This window comes from Scomber japonicus, chromosome 16, assembly GCF_027409825.1.
Source record: "Scomber japonicus isolate fScoJap1 chromosome 16, fScoJap1.pri, whole genome shotgun sequence".
NCBI classification, from domain to species: domain Eukaryota; kingdom Metazoa; phylum Chordata; class Actinopteri; order Scombriformes; family Scombridae; genus Scomber; species Scomber japonicus.
The window spans coordinates 15926174-15947555 of record NC_070593.1 but is presented as its reverse complement, the minus strand read 5'-3'; the positions used below and the strand labels follow the sequence as shown (position 1 = coordinate 15947555).

The following is a 21382-nucleotide window of genomic DNA, read 5'->3' as shown; positions in this document are numbered from 1 at the left end:
TTATAGAAACACTCTGCTCTCTGAATGCAGATCTTGCTTTAGGCTGCCCTCAGTGTATTTAAATGTGTGTCTGTTTGACAAAGACCCGAGCACATCCCCACACAGCACAGCACAAACAGCAGCAGGTGGTAGCTGACAACAGGCAAAGACACTAAGACAAAGTAACGACTTAGTGTGAAAGATAAACCTTGGAGAAGTCGGCCTGTTACTGAGTTCATATACTCTGAGTTAGTTGAACATTTTTCACTGTGCTACTAGCATGTGTACTCTGTGAAGAAATGAGACACTAAAGTTCACATATCTTATAGACACTCGTCTGTGTAATATTTCATCAAACTCTGTGATGAATCATGTGTAGTCTCCCTCTCATATCTTTATCTACTTTGTTTATTGCTCCTATCCCACAACTTGATGCATATCCAGCTTCAGCAATCAGTTTCACTTCCTGATTTTGTACATTTCTAACAGTGCTGTTACGCTTTTGCCCCCTCCCTCCTTCTCCCCCATGCAGGTTAACTTTGTGGCAGGTCAGCTGTTTGCCCTGCTAATGGCCGTGTGGTTTCGGATCTACCTCCACCCCAGTAAGACCAGTCCCTTCATCAGACATGTGGTGGCCACTCTGCTGGGCTTCTACTTGGCTCTCTTCTGCTTTGGCTGGTGAGTCACTCGCTGTTGTCAGCTGTTTTATCCTGCGTTTCCTTCCTTCTCATCACTATCCGGTTATAGTTTGTTCCTTCCTTCCTTCCCTCCTTTCTTTCTCATTTCTTCCCCTCATTATTGTGTGTGGTGACTGTTGCCACAGACTTTCCTGCAGACTGTGGATTGTGTTGCTTTCATGATTCAGTAATTGTGATCTGAAATGTTATGTAAGTATCCACTTCTGTGTTGTCCATTTCTACTTTAGTTGGGGATTTCCTACATTTTCCATGAATGTCTATCAATAAACCACAGATAACGTATGTGAGCCTTTCAGCCAGAGGAGAAACTATTAATCAGTTGGTTAGTTGAGAGAAATTTGATAATCGATTCATCTTTTAAATTGAAACTTATGAAGGATCAATTCCCAATATAAAGCCACTTCCAGCTTCTCAAATGTAAAGGTTTGTTTTTCTTTGACATATATGATAGTAAACTGAATATTTTTGATAATTTGTTAGATAAAACAAACCATTTCAGGATGTCATCAATACATGAACACATTTTTTGACAAAACAGGCAATCAGTTAACTGGGAACATCATCCGTTTAATCAGTTATGAACATGTTTGGGTGCAGCTTTGATTTCAAATGCATTTTTAAATGTTGTTGCAGCATTGTGTCCTTTAGTATAGTCAATGTTTTTCTGTTTTAAGCAAGAGAGTAATTCCCCTCAGGCAAAACATCATCAGGTTCTTTGACCGCACTGCATGAAGGTCATTGATATAATCATAGAAAGCAAGACTGGAATGTCAAAGGACTGAATAAGAGAGGACTTCACATGTCATACAGTACATAGCATATGGATTAGCAGCTAGCATTAGCATTATGGTGAATTTGTGGAGTCATCTTAATAAAGAAACAGCTGGAGCTCCTGTTACTCAGATTTAGATATAACACTGTCCACACGTTGCTTAATAATTGAATATGTCCTGAGAGCACAAAGTGTAAACGGTAAAACAATGGATATAAATTAGTCAGATAAAAAACAGAATTTATTGATTTGAAATTAGATTATTTATACATGTTGAGCAATGAATGTTGAAATGAAACAGAACAACAAAACAGAGCACATGACTTAATTGTTTCACTTAGTGGGAATTCCATTAGCTGCTCAATAGATCATTTTAAACATCAGTGTTAATTAATAATTAGTAGTCTGTAATCACTTTAACAGTCTGAAACAATAATGTTGGCTTATAAACGTTATCCATCCATTTCATCTACATTTGGTGGGTTTCCTGCGTGAAATTAGGAATATACCGTACTGGAGAACAAAAGTTATGAACTATTTAATAACAATATTTTTATGAGGGCCCACAAATAGCTATTTCAAAGTGAATTACTCTATTATTGAGGAAATGTTCTGAGTAATAGTTGTTAGTTTGCTGTGTCTTATTCTGCTTCTGTTCCTCTCATTGTCCTGACTATACCATTTGTCTCCTTTTTTGCCATCTTCTCCCTTCTCTTATCTCACTTCTGCCCTGCCTTTCCTCATTCTCCTCATCTTTGCCAAAGCAAATCGGTCGATCTGCTGGTAACTGATATCCAATTAGAAAGCTATTACCCTGTAATAGACGACCCACTGTACTTCTGGCAGTGCCTCTCAAAGTGCCGCTCTGTGTGTGTGGGAGCAAACATGGGAAACCTTAGCCTGGCAGGCAGCCAGCAGAAAGGGAAAATGCTAACCAGGTGAAATGTTACCTGGTCATCAGGTAATGGGTGATAGGGCTTTATTTGATCACCCACAGGCAGACAGGTTCATGTACATAGTGAGTCTGACACCTAGCTGCAGTTGGATGATATCATTTGTTGTGGCTACACAGGAGAGGTGATGTAGTTTAATATGTTCCTGAGTCCGAAAAAAGACACCGATATCTGTCATAAATGAAGCAATTATGTAATCTTTATCCGCCCAGCAATCCATGTTTTATCATAATAATAATAATAATGATAGCTTTGTATGTTTTATTTTGAACAAAAAATGATTTAGTTGTAGATGTTTCTTTCTCTTACTCCAGTTTAATCTGAATCGAACATGAGATCAATAAATATCCAGTAGAGGTTCAAAAAACCAAACAGTGGCAGTGGAGTTGAGAGTCAGAGACTGTAAGTTGAGCCTTCATTAAACCTCTTGACTCATTTCTGGAATCAAAGCATTTCTTAGTAGCGCAACAAAAATGTTGTGTAAAAATAAGGAAGTGAGACTTGGATGTGAAACAGCTGCACTGTAGTCACAGAGCTGTGTTTGGGTACTGATTTACTGGTCAGCCAAACACGATTTGTAAGGAAGTACAATAGTATATGCAAATAGATATTCAAATATCAATGAAAAATAGATTAAATAATGAATTAGAGTTCAAGACTCACACATTCATCCCCTCAATTTAACCAAGGCATGACAACCTATTTGACCAAATGGGCCAAATAATCAATACATAAGGATTATGTCCATGAAAGCCTGACAGAAAGTTTTATTTGCTACAGTAATTAATACATTAAAATATTCTATTCATATCTATAAGCACACTATGAAGCCAGTATTGGGTATTTTATAGTACTTGGCTGAATGCTTTGGGTTAAGTATTTTAAACACATTCAACAATAATAATTATATGCTAATTACAAGAATATGTGAAATAATTAGATAAACTTGTCTCAGCATAGAGCAGTAGTGCACATGTTTATAAATGGATCCCAATCAGGGTCTGCCAATGCAGCTCACTTGTGTGTCATGCATGAATGCATCAATGCACATGTATGCTTGCATTTGCTCATGTACACACACACACAGTAATTCACACTTTGATTGCACACCCACACACGCGCACACACACACACACACGCGCACACACACACACACACACACACACACACACACACACACACACACACACACACACACACACACACACACACACACACACACACACACACACACACACACACACACACGCTGCTTTGTCTTAGAGGGCACCTGGCTGCAGCCCTGGAGAAGCAGATGCTGCAGAGTGTCGGTTTATTTTAGGATGTGTTCCCTCTCTGTCAGACAGACAAGTTGGTTTCTGAATGTCACTGGAGAAAAACCTTCAGAGATTGTGACAGTCGGAACATTCCTTCCACCAAAGGGCACCAAGTTTGCTCTGTAGATACATGAAGAGATTGTCATGTTTGATTAATACTAGCCAAGCCAACAGGTCAGAGGTCAAAATGCTGCTTTGTGTAAGAATTGTAGATCTCTTTCCCTCTCCCTCCCTTCAGATATGACTGCCTTCTTAACCCTTTTATTTGCTGAGCAGCTCATCTTAATTCACACAGCCTGCGTTTCCTTGTTCCTCGCCAACCCCTGATGCCCTTGCCCTCTTTGTTGACTCACTACTAACACAGTGTGGCATCTCTCCTCTCCCGGGGGGTGGCATGACGTCGGGAGCATCACACACTGCGCCCTTCAAAGGCCCATCTGTTAGCTGCTGCCGCTGTTGAACTGTGTGTCTGTTTGTGTACGCGTGTGCTTCACAGGAAGGGGAGAGAGGTACATAAAAATCTTCCCGACACACACATGCACAGAAATCTCTTCCTCTAATAGTGATATAAGGAATCTTGCAGCTGAAAGGCATGGGGAATCAATTAAGGATAGAGTGTGATGGTCAGGCTTTTCCTTTAGTCCTGTGACTGGAGATGACACATTTCTGGTTATGATGGTCTTGCTTCACATGGCTGATGGTGTGACACTGGTTTCATAATGCTGTAATTTCCTCTTCCTTGAGTCTAATATAGCTTAGTAAACAGAAGAGGCCTGCATCCTATGACGTTTTCCAGTAAATGACAAACCAAGAAACCAAATGTCAAAATTTGTATATGGAAGGGTCAATAACAATAATAAGTTATTATTTATGTTGTCTGTCTCCCCACAGGTATTCTCTTCATTTCCTGGTGCAGAGCGGACTGTCCTACAGTGTGATTGTCTTTGCTGGTCTGGAGAACATGCACAGGTAAGAGCACAAATAAGATACAGCTTTAATTTAAAGATTTGTCAAAATTTTTGTTTGCTGCCTTTGTTCCAGGAGAAGGTGAGACCACACAGACCTGCAAACCGCCATTTCCCACATGAATGAAAGGCAAACACCTGAAAGGGCAACTAGATGTGCAACAAAGACATTTGACGAAGTTGTAGAGCCTGTCAGTGCTGTCAGATCAGCCCCCCCCCCCCCCCCCCCCCAGGCTTCCATCTGTGACCACGACTCATCAAGACAAAACACACACACACACACACGCACAACCACACATATACACACACACGTTGTCTTTGATATTATTTTTACCAGACTTCAAGGTCATGAGTGCAGGTGTAAAACAGAAGATGTTCACCCTTAGGGAGAGCACCATGAATAGATACTAACAAAACAGTAATCACAATAACAACAGCTCTCAGAATGAAAGATCTCATTATTACAGTGACAGACTGACAATGACCCGTAATAAAAAACTGTTTCATTCAGCCTAACATGTGACATTTCAACAAATCCAACAATGTTTTACATCAAATGTTAGACCACATAATTCCTGGAAGTTTAACCATCCACAGACATGACCGCTGGTCTGTCTCTTGTGCACGCAAGTAAGAAGATAAGTAGTGTCCACTCCTTATTGTAACCTCTATTAAACTAAAAACTAACCTTTGCCACATGTTGAGATAAAGTTCACCCAGCCCTTGGCTGTAGGTGCAGCTTGGGGACAAAGGAAGAGAGCCACAGAGACAGGACGCACTGACATGTTCATGTTTGCAGAGGGTGTTGAACCTACTGCTGAGAACCCACTGGGGTTTTTTACATAACAAATATCAACAACACAGGTTTAGCAGCGGCCATTTATTTTTGAAGTTCTCCCAACTTCCCTCGCTGTCCCTTTCTCTGTCGGTCTCTTTCTCTGTCCGATTCTCTCCATCTCTTTTTCTTACTATATGTTTCATCACTATGTCTCTGTAAGCCATCCCTCCTCATAATGTCTTAAAACTATTGCACAACACACTGAGATAACACTAAAGATAATACTGCTGAGTAGAGATGAAATAAATCAGAATAATGCAAAACATCTACACATTTGTATCTAATAAAACCTCCCAGTACCAACTGCTGCGGTTGCAACAGCTAGGCTCGGACACATTTTAGGATCACTGTACAGAGTGTACTGCACACCACTCCCAAGACCAGTGTGCTGTGGCAGTACTTGTGTTATCCCACTCAGACACCCGGCCCCTGGGGGAAAGTGTACAGTGAGTGCAGTGTGACAACTTCATGGAGCTGCTAAAAGTTCTTTTTTCCCCCCCTGCACTGTGAATGGCCGCAAATGTGAACCTGTCATACTATGGCTTTACACAGGCTAGAGACTCTTTGTTCAGTGGTAGGCATCATATTTCTTACCATTCAGTCTCGTGCAGCTCCGGATCTCTCAGTGTCCCACTCCCCCTCTTTGACAGTTCACCTGTTGGGTGTGTTCAGACAACAGGGAATGTTCTGGATGCTTTGCTTCATGCCTCAAGCGTGAACACAGCGCTGCCTGCTGGTCGACAACAAGGAGAGAAAAGACAATAAGATGTTGTGCAACCAGTGAAGATGCCTGTGCTAAAGAAGAAACATAACTAAACTATAGAAACTGCAGAAGAATCCAAAGACATGCTAACTAGCTTCATGTATATGAGGTCTACAGCTAATGTAATATAATGATTGATTCATCTACCAATCATTTGCTTGTCAGTTTGATCTGTCAAGTCATGTAGGAGACCGAAAAGCAGTAAATTCTCACATTTGAAATCATTGAGTTTGGAACTTTCTACTTGGAAATCAAATTGATTAATCCATCAGTTGATTAGTTGTCTGTTGATTGACTAATACTAATTGTTGCAGCTTTAATGTAAATATATGATGTTCAAAGGATCATTGTGATCTATTGCACTTTATCTTAGTAGAGGATATTCTGTTTTAGTGAAACTAATTTACCTCTTTACACGGCAAATTGGTATTGTTCTAAAAAAAAATTTTTTTCAATTTTGGCAATATCTGTTCAACCCATGGACACTGGTTATATATGCAACTGATTATCTGTACCAAAGAGGGAATTTCCCCTTCATCATCTCCCCTCAGATTTATCCTATGATCCCATGTTGGGCATCCAACCCACAATTCTAAGTAACAGGTCTGTGTATTGTTTATGTCCGACCGGCTCTCAGCCAAGTTTTGACTCTGAGGAAGGAATTGTGACACTACCAGCTGAGACACATCCCCATAGTGAGTATTTTAGCCTCACTTCCACCCCAGCAGCTCAGAGCAAACCATGTCTAGTTTGGGGTACTGGACTTACTACCACCCTGATGACATCCTCAGCTGCAGTCAACGTATCTTCAGGGCGGCAGGCCTGAATCAAGGACAACATTTGAGAAATTTTACTGGACTGCAGTTTAATTGGAATTTGTTGGAGTTTTGTTGTGAAAACACGACTGTGAACCTGACAGTGATAAGTGTCTGTATTACTGCTTCGCATGCTGAACAGATTTGAAGTTTGCCTCGAGGCATTAATAATGTGTACACAACCTTAGAGAGAGGCCTTAGAGTATTCAAATGGTTATTTAAAGCTTGTTTCTTTTGGTTTTCCGTGCTTCATGTACAGTGTGCGTCCATACCTGCGGCTCTTGTCTGTGCACTGACCTGTCTACTACTGTCCCACAGCGGTAGGCCAGCCTACTTTAGTCCCCATCTCCATCCAAAGACTTGAGTGGAATGAGTGGAAATGAAACCCCCCCTCTGAGCTGTGAATTAAACAAACACAAATCAGATGAGGATAACCGAAGGATCCCCGGTGGGCCCACTGCAAATATAGCTGCAGCACATATAGCCCATATCCACACAGATAACCACAGCTGTGTGCTGCTAGTAGACAAAGATGATTTTGACGAAATGAGGATTAAAAATATTTGTAGAGTCAACAGAAAACCTTTTGTCACTGGCTTCAAGAAAATGTCAAGTTGGGAAATCTGCATTGTAAGCAAGTGAAACAGTTAATCTCACCTCAAAGGTAGAATTGTGGCTCTGATTACTCTTTTTACAAGTTGTAGCACATCAGAGAAGTTAAGAAGTAACCTAAGCTTGGAGATACTTGTCAATCAGGTGCAAAGGTAATGTATTTGGTAGTCTAATTCTAGGTGCCTTAAATTTCAGCCTGGGTTAGGGTTAGTAAAAGCTCTACATGACAGGACACACACTCAGTTCTCCCACTTTTGGGTTGGGAGTTGTAAAAATGTGTGTTCTTTGTCTAGAGGTGTCTGGACGTCACCGGCTACTCCCAACTTCCAAAGATAAGATGTTCCTACTGCAGATGTTACCTTGCTTGATAGATACAATTAAAATGTGAAATATTGGCAATATAGTAAAAATATATTCTAAGTGAAAAGAGCTGTGGAATATTACAAGATATTGAGTGGCTTCTCAAAGGTTTTTGAGATTAATAGTTTGTGTTAAATGTAAAAAAATATTTCATATTGTAGCACTGAAAGTGTTTTATTTTGGGTTGTAAATGGTTGGCAGCAGAGATCAGATGGTGGACTACAGATACAGTGGACTTTCATAACCAAGACGTCCCGATGTGTCTTACCTCCGACGCAGCCTAGCTCGAGCTGGTGTGTTGTATTCCTTCTCAGATCGCAACAATCCTTTTACTGTTTGCAGCAGGGCTTATGCTAGTTAGCTAGCTTTGACTTGGGCTGACTGTGCAACAGCTTTGTACCGCAGCCTTTACTGCTGCTCTGTCTTCTGTTGAAAGGTTGTGTTGTCCTCTGTCTTCCTCCGCTGACAGTAACACATTATTGAAGCCTCCTCTGCCCCTTTGTCCAGTCTTTGGCCTCCCTCCCCTTGCCATAAGTCTCTGCCTTGTTGCCGTGACCACTGTCTTTTTGTACAGTACTGTAATGAAAAAAATCATTGTTCTCCTAAAACGAAGGGCAAAGTTAATTTTCTCTCCTCGGAGCACTGAGGTTAAATGTTCACAAGTGATATAATGTGTATGTATCCATCACGATGGCCCGCCTGAAATGCTTCATATTAATGTGTAGATTCATGTTTTAGTGACTGTATATTAAATTTAGAACAAATACAGCAAGACGTCAAATTTGCTGTTGTTATTTTCACAGATTATTTAGCTATGTCCACAGTATAATCATTTATTCTTTCTATTGTCTCTGCCCAGGTACTGCTTCATGGTGACTCTTGGCTACCTGATATTGTGTCAGATCACACGAGTCTACGTATTTGACTACGGCATGTACTCTGCAGATTTTACAGGGTAAGCTACACTAACACATTTACAGTTTTCTGTTGCATTTGTGGTTTTTAATTATGACTGGAAACTGAAACATGTCAAATGTACTACAACTGTAGCTAAAAAGACAAACATCAAGAGTCAGGGTAATGTTAGATATGACTCAACCAGTCTGAGCTAAACAGAAACAAGAGCATGTCACATTGCTCAGCTGTGTCCGCAGGAGGACGTCGATGGGGACTGTAGTTGCTTGCAGTTGGTTCCCACTCCTCCAGACTGTCTGACAATTCAAGCAGACAGCCTGCGCTCCCAGCAGGGTGGGGGTGGCTAGTTGCTAAGCAACCTAATGCAAGCCCATACTGCCTCTGCGAGGGCAGAGATTTCACTCTTTCAACTAACTCATCTTCTGTCCCTCCATTTTTCCTGAAAATGTCAAATTCACTTTTTTTCTCCCTCTGAAATGTCAGCGTGACCCTTATAACAGGGAACAGGTAGTTCTGATTTCCCTCAGAAAGTCTCTGACCTGCTGCTTCATCTGTTGCTAATTTTTTTTTGCCACCAACAGTTTTTAATGTATAAAATTAGTCAAGAAATTACAATGGTTATATGAGGTATAATATATAAATAATATATATAAGGTTATATACTGTGTATCTAAATGTAGACACATAAGATCAGGATGCACAATTCTTTATTATCTATTTATAATTTATTGCTTTATGATTGAGAATGATTGAATGAAGTCAGGAGGAAGTAGTCTGTGTAGCCGAGTGATTCTCTGACCAGGGCCAATCAAGGCCATCAGGGCCAAAAAACTAGCTTGAGGAAGATAAAAAAAAATATCTTTAAAGTTATCCTAGAGGAACTTTCCTATTGTGGAGCCCATACTGTCCCTATTTTTTTCTTTTTTGGATTAATTGGCATCTAAAGTCATTAATTGCATGATGCCCCCAAAAATGTTCTACTTCTCTGCCATATAAAATCCAATGGAGTGTGGGGTCATTTTGTGAAGAAAAAGTGATGAGCTGGTTGTGTGTTGTTCTTGTTCTCATTAGGCCCATGATGGTTATAACACAGAAGATCACCAGCTTGGCGTTTGAAATACACGATGGTAAGGCGAGCATCAGCATGTCTCTCATCATAGTGTATGTGTTTCCTGTGTGCGTGTGTGCGTGTGTGTGTTCTTTGTGGGAAAAAAAGTGGCAGATGTGACAGAAGTGAAAATGCAGGTTCAATTCTCTCATGAGTTTAAAAGCAGATCTCATGGGCCACTTTTCCAAGCCAGTAGTCAGTTCTGACAATGGACTAGTGAACCAGAAAGAGAGCTTCAGCTTAGTTATGTAATGGAGCAATGATCAACTATGCTCTCTCGCTCTCTCTCTCTCCCCCTCTCTGTTAAACAGTTTAATAGCTGACTTAAAACAGGGAATGCATAGTTTGAAACATATATGTATTCGCAAAACATCAGTAGACCCTCTGATTTTCAAGGCAGAGCAGTCAAATCTGAAGTGCTCCTCTATTAGCTGACTGGGATTTGACACACTTTATAGCCTTTTGAAGTAAATGGAACATTTGCTACCCATAACGGTAAAATCAAATGTGCTAATGAGCAATAAATACAGCTAAATAAAACCAAGGTTAAAGTAAACAAGCGTGATCAAGAGTCAGTGGCCAGGAGAGGCTGAGAGATTTAGAGGGTGATGAGAGTCACTCACAGCTTTTTTAGTTCCCACTTGAAGTCTTAAGTCCCCTCGGAAAATTTTACATTGAGCACAATCAGCAGTTTAATAATCATTTGTGTATTGGTATGTGTCTGTGTGTAGTGCAGAGTTGCATAGTGTTTTAAATTCTGTTCAGGTCACTAATTCTCCTTGCAACTGTGACTTTAATGAGAAACTAAGACTGTAATCCCCATCTTCAGCCAGCTGTCACTTTCTTATACCTGTCTGATGTTTATACTCTCACACACACACGCTTACACACACACACACACACACAAAGCAGTATGTTGCTACGTCTGTTTTCCACAGCAAAATATGTGAAGCCTCTTGCATCACAATTGGTCTTTTCCTTTATTTGATTGGGATCAGAGGAGCAGCAGAATTTAACTAAACATAGCCTTGCAGGAAGAGATCTATCTATCCTCAATATGTATCCCACGATGCCAGAGTTGGCCATGAGTTTTCAGTCTAATGAGTTGCGTAGCCTCAAGCAGCTCAGGGTCTTTTTTTGTAAGTACGCATTAAAAGAGAACAAACTATGAAAACAAATTTAGTCCAAAGAATAGAGCAGACCTTTACTAACCTTCACAGCAACCACTAGAATGAATATTCACCTGGCCACATGCCAAGATGTAACATCCCCTCTTAAAATGTTTATCAGTAAAGGGCCAACACAGAAGTGCTGCCAGAATAGTAGTACAACCCGTGTTATATTTCCAGCGAGGTTATTTACACAGCTCCCTGCACTTTCTGTTGCATCACTATTTGTCGTCACTCTTTGCTCTCCCGCCCTGACACATTCATCGCCCCTCGGGCTAGCTCAGCAGAAGGAAGTTGGCATTGTTTACTTTGCTGGGCCATTCACACATGCCCTTCCTGGCCCCCGAGCCTGTGTGTTGCTATGCAGTTACCTCTGACCCCCAACTAGTGATGGTTGCCACAACACTGAATTCTTGAGAATCAGCACTTCTCATTACTCTGAGCTTAAATGTGAAGATTTGACAAATTTACTACACGTGAAGCTGCTTTTCAGAACATGGTGGACATCAATTAAATGTATTTTTTTAAATGTACAAAGTGTGTGTGTCTGTCTGTAGGTTTGACCAAGCGAGACGCGCAGCTGAATCCCAGTCAGAAATACCTAGCTATCAGGTATGTGACTCAGGTATGTTTTTACTGCTCTAGATGATGGTTTCATGTCAATCAAGGATTGTCTACATTTGTGTTCAAAAGTTTTGTTAAATTTGCATTCACGTTTCTCATGAGCTCTATCTGAAAGAAATGATGCTCTTTATTTTAGTAATGGCTTAATTTCTTGTATTGCTGCATAGGAAATCACCACATTGCCCGCGCCCGCCCACCTCTTTCAGACTCTCTTTAGTGCTGTTAAGCAATAATTTGGAACTCAGTATCTAGGAAATCACACATTCACTACTCTCGTGTGACCTGTATCGTAGGAATACCCTGCCCTCTATTTATCCTGCATTACAACTGCAGATTTCTTTTTCAGTTTCTAACAGTTTCTAATGGAGATGACAGGGCAGGTTATGTATAAAGGACTTAGCTATGGAGATGAGCTATTGCTATAATGTACAGGTAGTTACTATGTTGACAACATACAGTAGTTTAACATAAAAGAGATTACAGACAGAGCAGGACTGACATCTTGATATCTTTATTGCAGGAATAGCTAAGCATAAAAGAGAAATTCTCTTTTTCTATACAACCCAGTTAATGCATTGATCCTGATGTGAACTGGCTCCAACTATGAGGCATTAAATCTTTGTTTCATAAAGCTTTGCTGGGCCACTGTGAGTCAACCGCTGACTCTGAGATGGCTGTGGGGAAGGTGAGGAATTAGTAGTCAAAGCAAGAACAACCATTCAGGCAATTAGATTTGGTGGGGAAAGAAAAGATACAGCAAAATTGTACTTTGAGCTTCTATGTGGCTGCTAGGGTATGTGGGGGTCTGCGTGAAATGAATTTCAGCGTCTGCCAATGTCCGTGAGGGTCTTCGGCAAACACAGACAGGTACAGAACTACCTGTGCATTCGCTGTCCTTGTCCGCCTTTAGTTTTTGACCATATCCAGCCCTTAAAGCTCTCCTTATATAGAATAGAACAAAATGGAATATTTGAACATGCTGGCAGCCTTGTGGATAATTTGAGTCTTTTGTATTTGTTACACTATTGTATTTGAAATGAAATCACAAGGCACAGCTCAAGCACAATATCCTGGGTTTATTCTGTCCTTAACATGTGAAACTGGACTCTCTTATCAATGTATTGTATGTATTTTTAACTTTTATTCTGACATATCTGCGCGTGTCTTTCCCTCTTCCACTTAAGGCGGATGCCCAGTTTGCTGGAATATCTAAGCTACAACTGTAACTTCATGGGCATCCTGGCAGGACCTACATGCTCCTACAATGACTACGTGGCCTTCATTGAAGGCACGTGCTACCAGCCACACCACCAGGAGAATGCCAACGGGAAGGAGAATGGGAAGTACAAGCAGAGCGAACCCTCGCCCAAGGTACGGCACATGACTGTGGAGATGCTATGTGGTTGTAAGAAACACAATTAAGTCTCATTCAGCTTCAGTTACTTTATCTAGACTGTATCTGTTGTCTACACGGGGTTTATAATAAACACGCACAATGAAACCGTATCATAGTTATTACCACATGAACAGAAGGGGATATAGTGTCTGCAAACACTGAGGTAAAATAGACCTATATTTTGTGCTGTGGTGAACAAAAACCTTTCTTTGGTAACTTGAAACCCTTAAAGAGAGTATTTGAATACATCATGAGTGGTTATGATAAAACAAAACGAGACTTTAAACTACATATTTCTCTTTGAGGACATATTTCTGTAATATTGGAAAAAGCCCTTCAGTAGAGCAGCTTTACAAGGGTGCAGGGTAATTATAATGCATGTGGTTCTCTTTAGCGTAACAGAAACGAAGACATTATTGAGAATTTAATGACGCAAATGTCTAAACCTCCAGGTTACTTATTTATTCTTACTGCATAATGCATTAATAATTAAATCACACTTCAAGATTTGAGTGTGTGTGTTTTTCTGAAAAGAAAGAAACAGTGAAACACAGACGCTGCTAAATATAACACATGAGAGAAAGCTGAAGGACTTAAGTTAACCTTGAGTTTACATAAGTGAGTGTTGGAAGTAAAAGTATCACTTTTCATATCAAGTGGTTATTGTTTCCTTATAAATATAATACAATGTGATGAGTCTTGACAGGACTTATTCTTTATGTCCCGCTCTCTCCTCTCTCCTCCTCTCAGAATGATGTCATCTCCAAGCTGTGCACGTGCGCCATCTCGCTGGCCATCTATCTGTCACTGTGTAAAGTCATCCCAGTGGAGCACTCGATAAACGACGAATTCGTCAAGTCCACACCCTTCTATCTACAAGTCATCTACCTTTACCTGGCCATGTTGGCTCTGAGGCCAAAGTATTATTTTGTCTGGACACTTGGTGAGTTACACATGATGTCCAGGCCAAGATTTATATTTTTATTTGATTGTCAAAAAAATCAAATCTTGACATTCCTCCAGTTTTGTTTTTTTTTGGTCTATTCTGCACTTGTCTAGTCACGTTTCTCATTTCACAACATTTCTTGGCATAGCAGTGCCATCTAGTGTTCAATTGAGAAATGCAGCCATTGTTTTATACCAATGACAAATACATGACGTGATGTTGTGTCACCATTGTCTCACATACTAATGCATTCTAATGATTTGGAGGCTGTTTCTGTCCTAGCACTCATTTGTACCTTTCTCCTGTAGCTGATGCAATTAACAACGCAGCAGGATTTGGCTTCAATGGATACAACAAAGATGGCTCCCCACGGTGGGACCTGATATCAAATCTCAGAATTCTGGACATTGAGGTTTGGCTCTTTTTATGAGACACTTTATATCCTGACACAGCCTTTTACAACTTGCTGTCTAAAGATATAATGTTGCACCTCTGATTTCAGTTTGCCACCAGTTTCAAGATGTTCTTGGACAACTGGAATATCCAGACAGCTCTTTGGCTCAAAAGGTAAAAGCATACAGGTTGAAATACTGTGTATTTGGGTTTTTTTAAATGTTTTATTTCAGTCACGACTGAATAAAGCCCTGATTTGAATGGTTTAAATGGAAAAATGCCACGAATCTCATTGGTTTAGGGAATTTGAAAGTATTAATTAGAATTTTTCACAAAAATTGTACATTTGTTGGCAGTAATCTTTTGTAGAAAGACAATGTATGTAAACGATACCTGCAGTCAATCTTTCTTGCACCCAGAGCTAGAAAATATGACTATTTGTATGGACTTGCTCACAGCCAATCAACGCAAGCGTTCTTCGATTTAATGCAACATGATTCGTCCACTTCCACAGCAGCTACAACCCGTCTGTGGTGGCATTTTATATATTTTAATGCTTCTATTCACTTGATGGGTATCGAATGAAGTACTCAATTGGTATTGGTATCAATTTAAGGGTACTTGGATTGGTACTGGTAATGATACCCAGCCCTAATTATATTATATATATATTATATAATATATTACACATATTATTTGGTTATAGGCTTTCCTAGTCATGAATATAACTGTTTCTGCATAGTCATGTGAAATGTTTTGACTACATCCTGGATGTGTGCCATGTCTGTTCCCCAGGGTGTGTTACGAGCGCTGTCCCATAAACCCCACTGCTGCCACCTTCCTGCTGTCAGCCATGTGGCACGGGGTGTACCCTGGCTACTACCTGACCTTCCTCACTGGCATTGCCATGACCATGGCTGCACGTGCAGTGAGTACATGCACTGTTTGTGTCTATATGCACAGTACAGCTTTTTAAGGTCTTTCCAGCACGGAGATCTTGAAATGTATAATTGTAAAATCATCCTCATATATGTGGGTTTATTAGTGTCATAAATCATGATAGAGCGTTCATCCTATAGCTGTTCTGGGAAATTTTGCCAGAAAATTTGATTGATTTTGTTTTCCCATCTTCCTGCCAGAGTCTATGAGCTCTTTAGTATTACCGCAGCTACTTAGCAGACCAACAAACACACACCAAAATCCCTTTAATGGAGAATGAGGGTATAATCATAAAGTAGTATACCACTTATACCTCATTTAAAGTGTGAGGCCATTACCACTAATCTATGCTAAGCCAGACCTCTCCACTCTGGTCTTGTGAAAGAAGCAGACAAGCTGGATGTTTATGAAGAGTGATGGTACGGCAGGGTGGGTTGCTGTGTAGTTCTGGACAATCTGCTTGGGAAGGGTTGATTAACTGAAATGGAAGCACAGTAAATTTGCTGTGTAGGCGAAGTTCTTGAAGGGACTTTCTTATTCTTTATCTAAAGGAAGACAAGGAGACCACTGACCCAGTTCCACCATAAAACTCCTGGCCTCTGCCACGCAGCCCTTTTCAGATATCGATTTCTCTCAAGAGTTATTAGATGGAAAAAAGACAGATAGAAAAAAAAAGAGATGGGCAGATAATAAGCAGAACTAGGCGCTGAGAAAGAGTTGGGAACTAGGTCAGTTAGCTCATTAAAAGAGTGGAGTGCAATTTAAAGTTTACAGATTAATTCACTCGTAAATTATGTTCAGATCTTAAGAGATGTTTTCTTTTTTTACAGGTAAGGCACAACATCAGACCGCACTTCCTGGTCTCCGACTCATACAAGTGCATTTACGATGTCATCACGTGGGCATGGACTCAGGTGGCTATTAGTTACACAGTGGTGCCGTTTGTCCTATATACTGTGGGACCTTCACTCACGTTCTACAGGTACGTATATGTGTTGATGTTGATGCTGCACAGGTTTGGGTTGTTCTACTGACTGTGTTTCTTTTTAAATAAAGCTTCAGGATAGCAGAGAGAATATTATAGCCTCTGCTTTTACCTGCAGTCATTAGTAGAGCGAGTTGTACACACCCCTTGTTTTGTAAAGCAATTGTAATATTATGCAGGCGAATGAACCGCTCACAGTGTAGATATGAGTGCTTTTTTTCACTAGCCTGGCTCCATCTTGTCCGGCTGTAACAGTTAACGAGACAGATTAATGAGCGAAGGGTTAGGAGGATTCATGTGAAGGAAATAAAATGAGTGGCCTTGAAATTGCCGGGCCACTGCCATGAAATAAAGACCCAACAATGCCCAGTGTCAATCAGATCAGGGCTGCAGTTAAATCAGCACGTGGCTACTGGACAGACTAAATAAAACAGGGTCATGAAAGGAGCAGAGAGGTAGGAACTGACACATATTTACATCTGTGGGTACGGTTTAGGTCAGTATCATGATGTTGATGTATTATCACATTTAGATTAGCTTAACATAAAAAGCTTTCTTGTCTTATTTCTGAAGTTTTTCTGCAGCTTTTTTGTTTTACAAAATGTATTTTTCCTCCTTGCGTATATGACTCATAAATAGCCCCTAATTATGTAATATTTGCTAATTGTCTTATCTTTTCTCAAAGATATTATGTACTTTTGTAATTGTTGAACGTAGAAAAACTGCATTAGTGTGTTAACATTTGCACTTAACACAGCTCAATCTAATAGGAATGTCATTAGTTTTAAAGCTCCTGGAAAGGAAACTCCATGATTGGCTCTAAATTATGTAATTTAATAAAGCTGTGTTATTCTTTAGAAACTCTCACTCCCTTCCCTTGTTGCAGGGTTGCAATTAGGCGTGGCTAAGCAAGGACATGAATTACTCAATAAATAAACGTCTAATCATATTTATTATAATGTGGCTATCAGCCAAGCTGACTTCACAACACTTCCTGTCGTCTCCCCTGTGGGAAAACAGTGCACTGCACTTTTCTTTTTTTTTTAGCAAAATTGAATTCAAATGACATGGTTTGAAAGCTATTATGTTAAACTAACAGACTGGTGTACACTACACAAATCTGTATTAATCACAGAGTGGATAAGTAGCTCAAAAATGTTGCATAGCAAAGCTAATGCTAACCACATAGCTATACATAAAGTAGGGTCCATTTGATAGAAGTGGTAGTGTATTCCATGGCAGCAAAACACTGCATTGATTGACTGGAAAATGAAATGACACTTGAGCTGAAAGTGAGCTGTCAATCAAATGTGATCTAATCACACTCCCACAAACCGGATAAATGGTTTAAGCAGCCAAATAAGCTAGGTTCTCTAATAATTATAATTAGATGGATTTCTGAATGCAACCTTGAAATCATAGTGCATTTTTACTATCTGAATTTTGGCCTGATGATATAAAGAAACAAAAAACACTGACCTGTGACTGTGTTCTCTTCTCATTCTCCACATACCACATAAACTAAATGAGTCTTGCTTTGGGATGTGTTTGCAGGTCCTGGTACTTCTGCCTACATCTTCTGTGTCTGCTGGTGGTAGTGGCCCTGCCCGTCAACCCAATACGCCGACAGGCCAAAGAGCAGCAGGACGGCTTACAGGACAACCAGACAGACCACAACAGCACAGACAACAACTGCAACCAGAAAGACAAAGCCACATGAGGCTCAGGACACCAAAGTCCCTTCAGCAGCAGAAACACTGAGACGAACTAGAAACCACTGAGAAATGGAGTGTGGCGAGTCTATTTACCTGACAAAGAACCAAATATTGGACGTACTGAGAATCCTAACAGACAGAAAACACAAGTCAACGTCCTGTCAAAACTTCCAGTAGCAAGGATGACCACGATCACTTTTCTGACATGGACAAGAGACCAGGATTTAACAACGGCCATGGTGTAAACTAATGAGTGATAGTGGTTACAATACATTGTATTAGTGGAGATGAAGAAAAACTGACTTCCTAGCTGCCTTAAACCCTCTATGTACTCTGCAGGCGAAATACCAGTTTGGATGGCACGCTGCAAGAACCCGAATGCAGTTACCACCAGCGTGGTGTCGGGTTATACAAACAGAATAGGAGTGCAGTATGTGGAGGGTTTTTGTCATTGTCTGGATACAAGCCTCTTGTTAGTTGGAAAAGGAAAAAAAATATGTTAATGTAAAAGAAACATAACCTTTATCATCAGCTGCCAATTTCAAACAGGCCTTAGGATCCTCACAATATTGTTTGATTTCTATGTCTTTTTTAAAAATCTTTACCTGAAGAAGAATTCACATTGTACGTGTTTTGTATTTAGATGTCTATGACAACACTATTTGAACACCATTCTTAATGGATGAATTGACTCCGCCTGATGTAATGAACCAACAGTCCCAAAGTGGAATTCAGATCTCGTCCGTCTCCAGCAGTGGAAAGCCACCCAATAGTTACTAAATGGATTTCTGTTTTGTTTTTAAAAAAAATATTTTTTCATATCTGCTGCTTTTTTTTGACAAACACTCATCAGTTTCAGATAAATGTGTTTCAAAGGGAGTTCATTTACTCACTTTACGTGATTTAGAATACGTTTTTTTTTTTTTTGTTAAAGGATTTCTGACTTTGGGTTCAGGGGTATTTGTGTGTTGTCTTTTTGGTTTTTTTAAATGTGTTCATATTTTTCACACAACAGGTTTCCTCTGTGTTCAAATGTCTTGCCTCTGTGACACACATGTTCAAAACTATTTAATTAATGTGAATCCCTACACAACAAAATAATTAGTGAAAGACAGTGGATTGTTTACATCACTGTTGAGCAAAATTACTGCAACAGAGATCTAATCCCATTCGTGCCACGGTCACTCAATCGTTAAACTGTCAAAACGTTTTGTAGCCATAATTATCACAAACCAATTGAATGTAAAATATAACTTGTCAAATTGATGCACAGTACGTAAAAGCACATATTGTATTCAGGCTACAGATTAATTTAAGTGTGCAATGTGCATTTGTCGGTGAGGAAATCTGATATTTATGTATGTGACATAATAATAGTAATAATAATAATAACAATTATAATGTACAAATTCAAAGACGTAGACCAGCTGTTGTGGTAAACGGTCTTATTTCATATTGTGTCCTCTTATGTTAGAATAGGGTTTGTTTCAGGGTGCATTTACTGTATGGTGTAAGAGACACTGGTTCCTCCTGCTCCTTTGGTCCGCGGTTCACTGTAAGCCTTTCAAACCATCCGGTTTACTCTCTACAACACCCAGAATTTAAGACAGAGACCCCGTGACAGTTTGCTATACCATGATACATTTTTATGGATTTGGTAAATGGAGATGTGGAAATGTGGTGCAGAGGAGTCAACCTAAAAGAGACCTCACTGTTTCAACGGAGTCCAATGACACATTTTTGCATATCCGTTAAACCAGGAATCAGTCCGGGGGAATTCAAGCCCACAGTATCATACACACTTTGAATTTGTGCATTTTGAAGACAAAAAAAAAAGGTTAGTAATTTGAGTTGAGTTTGGGTAATTTGTGTTAGGTAAAATAATAATAACAAAGCAGCAGAGGTGAGTTTTGAAGTATGGACCTGTTTTCATTTTCTTCTTAGGATTCTCTAACATTTGCATATTCCTGCCATAACTGTGTGCGTGTGTGCGTGTGCGTGCGTGTGTGTGTGTGTACCAGTATTCATGTGATTAGTACATGTTGATGTGGTCTCAAGTAAACTATATTTGTAGCCTGGGCCCATTTTTAGGTGAGTGCGGCCCACCTAAGGGAAAGGGATGTCATTCTACAAACATTATTGCACTGCATGGCCACCCAAACCAGCAGATCAATGCAAACTGCTCCATATGTCCAAAGTGCCAAATCATGAATGGCGCATTTTGTTTTGTGTGTGTTCGTGTGCCTGCGTGTGTGTTTGCGTGTGCGCATGTGTCCATGTTGTATGTGTGTGCGCCTGTGTAACATAATGGTTATTTTTGTGTCAGAAGGAAATTTATTGAAAGATTTGTATAACAGTACATTAAAAATCTGATTTATGTGGCAAAATAAAGAGAAATTATTTTTAAACACTAACAAGGATGTTTGAAAATAAATGTCTTTTTGTGCAATAATAGAATTTAATATTTATACAAACGTTTGGTACTGCTGAAAATGAATATTGGCATAAACTAAAAATTAGCATTCAATCCTGAATCAAGCAAGATAAACTCAAGCAGAGAGCATGAAGGATCCCTACTAACACACTATATCTAGTAGCATTGCAGTGTTTCAGCATTATTACTTTTAATTCTTACAAGTTGCTGAAATGTTATAATATGAAAATGATTTTTTTTTTTTAATTAAAGGCAATGTTGCACATATGTTGTTGCTGAAAAGTTCAGGGTTCAGGTCAGGATACTGCTAAAAAAACAAAGTGTCCTTTATCTCAGAGTGTATTCACCATAGACAGATTGACACACAGTTAGAGAAGCACAGGTGTTAATAACAAAATTAATTATGTCTGCCTGCTCTGGTTTCAGGGTTCTGGTGTGAAATGTTAAGATGATTTTATCAGTGATTTTTTATGCTATAGAACAATATTTTAAATGTTGTTATAATGATGTAGTTTCCAGTAGGATGTTAAGGATGTTAGGACATTAAACCTCCATACACCACCATGAAATACTCCAGTATAAGCATCAAGCAATTCAGTAGTGTTATAGTAGCATAGACATTGCAAACATAAGGGCAAAAAGTAACAACTGTAGGGTCAATACACCATGCTGTTTTTAATTCTTTGA

At 39.7% G+C, this 21382-nt stretch overlaps 1 protein-coding gene across 1 annotated transcript in view; it reads left to right on the top strand.

Annotated features, from left to right (window-relative positions):
• mboat2a (membrane bound O-acyltransferase domain containing 2a) overlaps positions 1–19135 on the top strand; it is a 40186-nt gene extending 21051 nt beyond the window's left edge. Inside the window, exons 2-13 of the mRNA XM_053335399.1 lie at positions 512–657; positions 4610–4687; positions 8931–9026; positions 10058–10113; positions 11821–11875; positions 13072–13258; positions 14034–14226; positions 14538–14641; positions 14732–14796; positions 15418–15550; positions 16392–16543; positions 18101–19135. Of these exons, the coding sequence (XP_053191374.1) occupies positions 512–657; positions 4610–4687; positions 8931–9026; positions 10058–10113; positions 11821–11875; positions 13072–13258; positions 14034–14226; positions 14538–14641; positions 14732–14796; positions 15418–15550; positions 16392–16543; positions 18101–18266 (1431 nt within the window). The 3' untranslated portion in view covers positions 18267–19135. The remainder of the gene's footprint in view (positions 1–511; positions 658–4609; positions 4688–8930; positions 9027–10057; positions 10114–11820; positions 11876–13071; positions 13259–14033; positions 14227–14537; positions 14642–14731; positions 14797–15417; positions 15551–16391; positions 16544–18100) is intronic.
• Positions 19136–21382: the final 2247 nt, after the last annotated feature.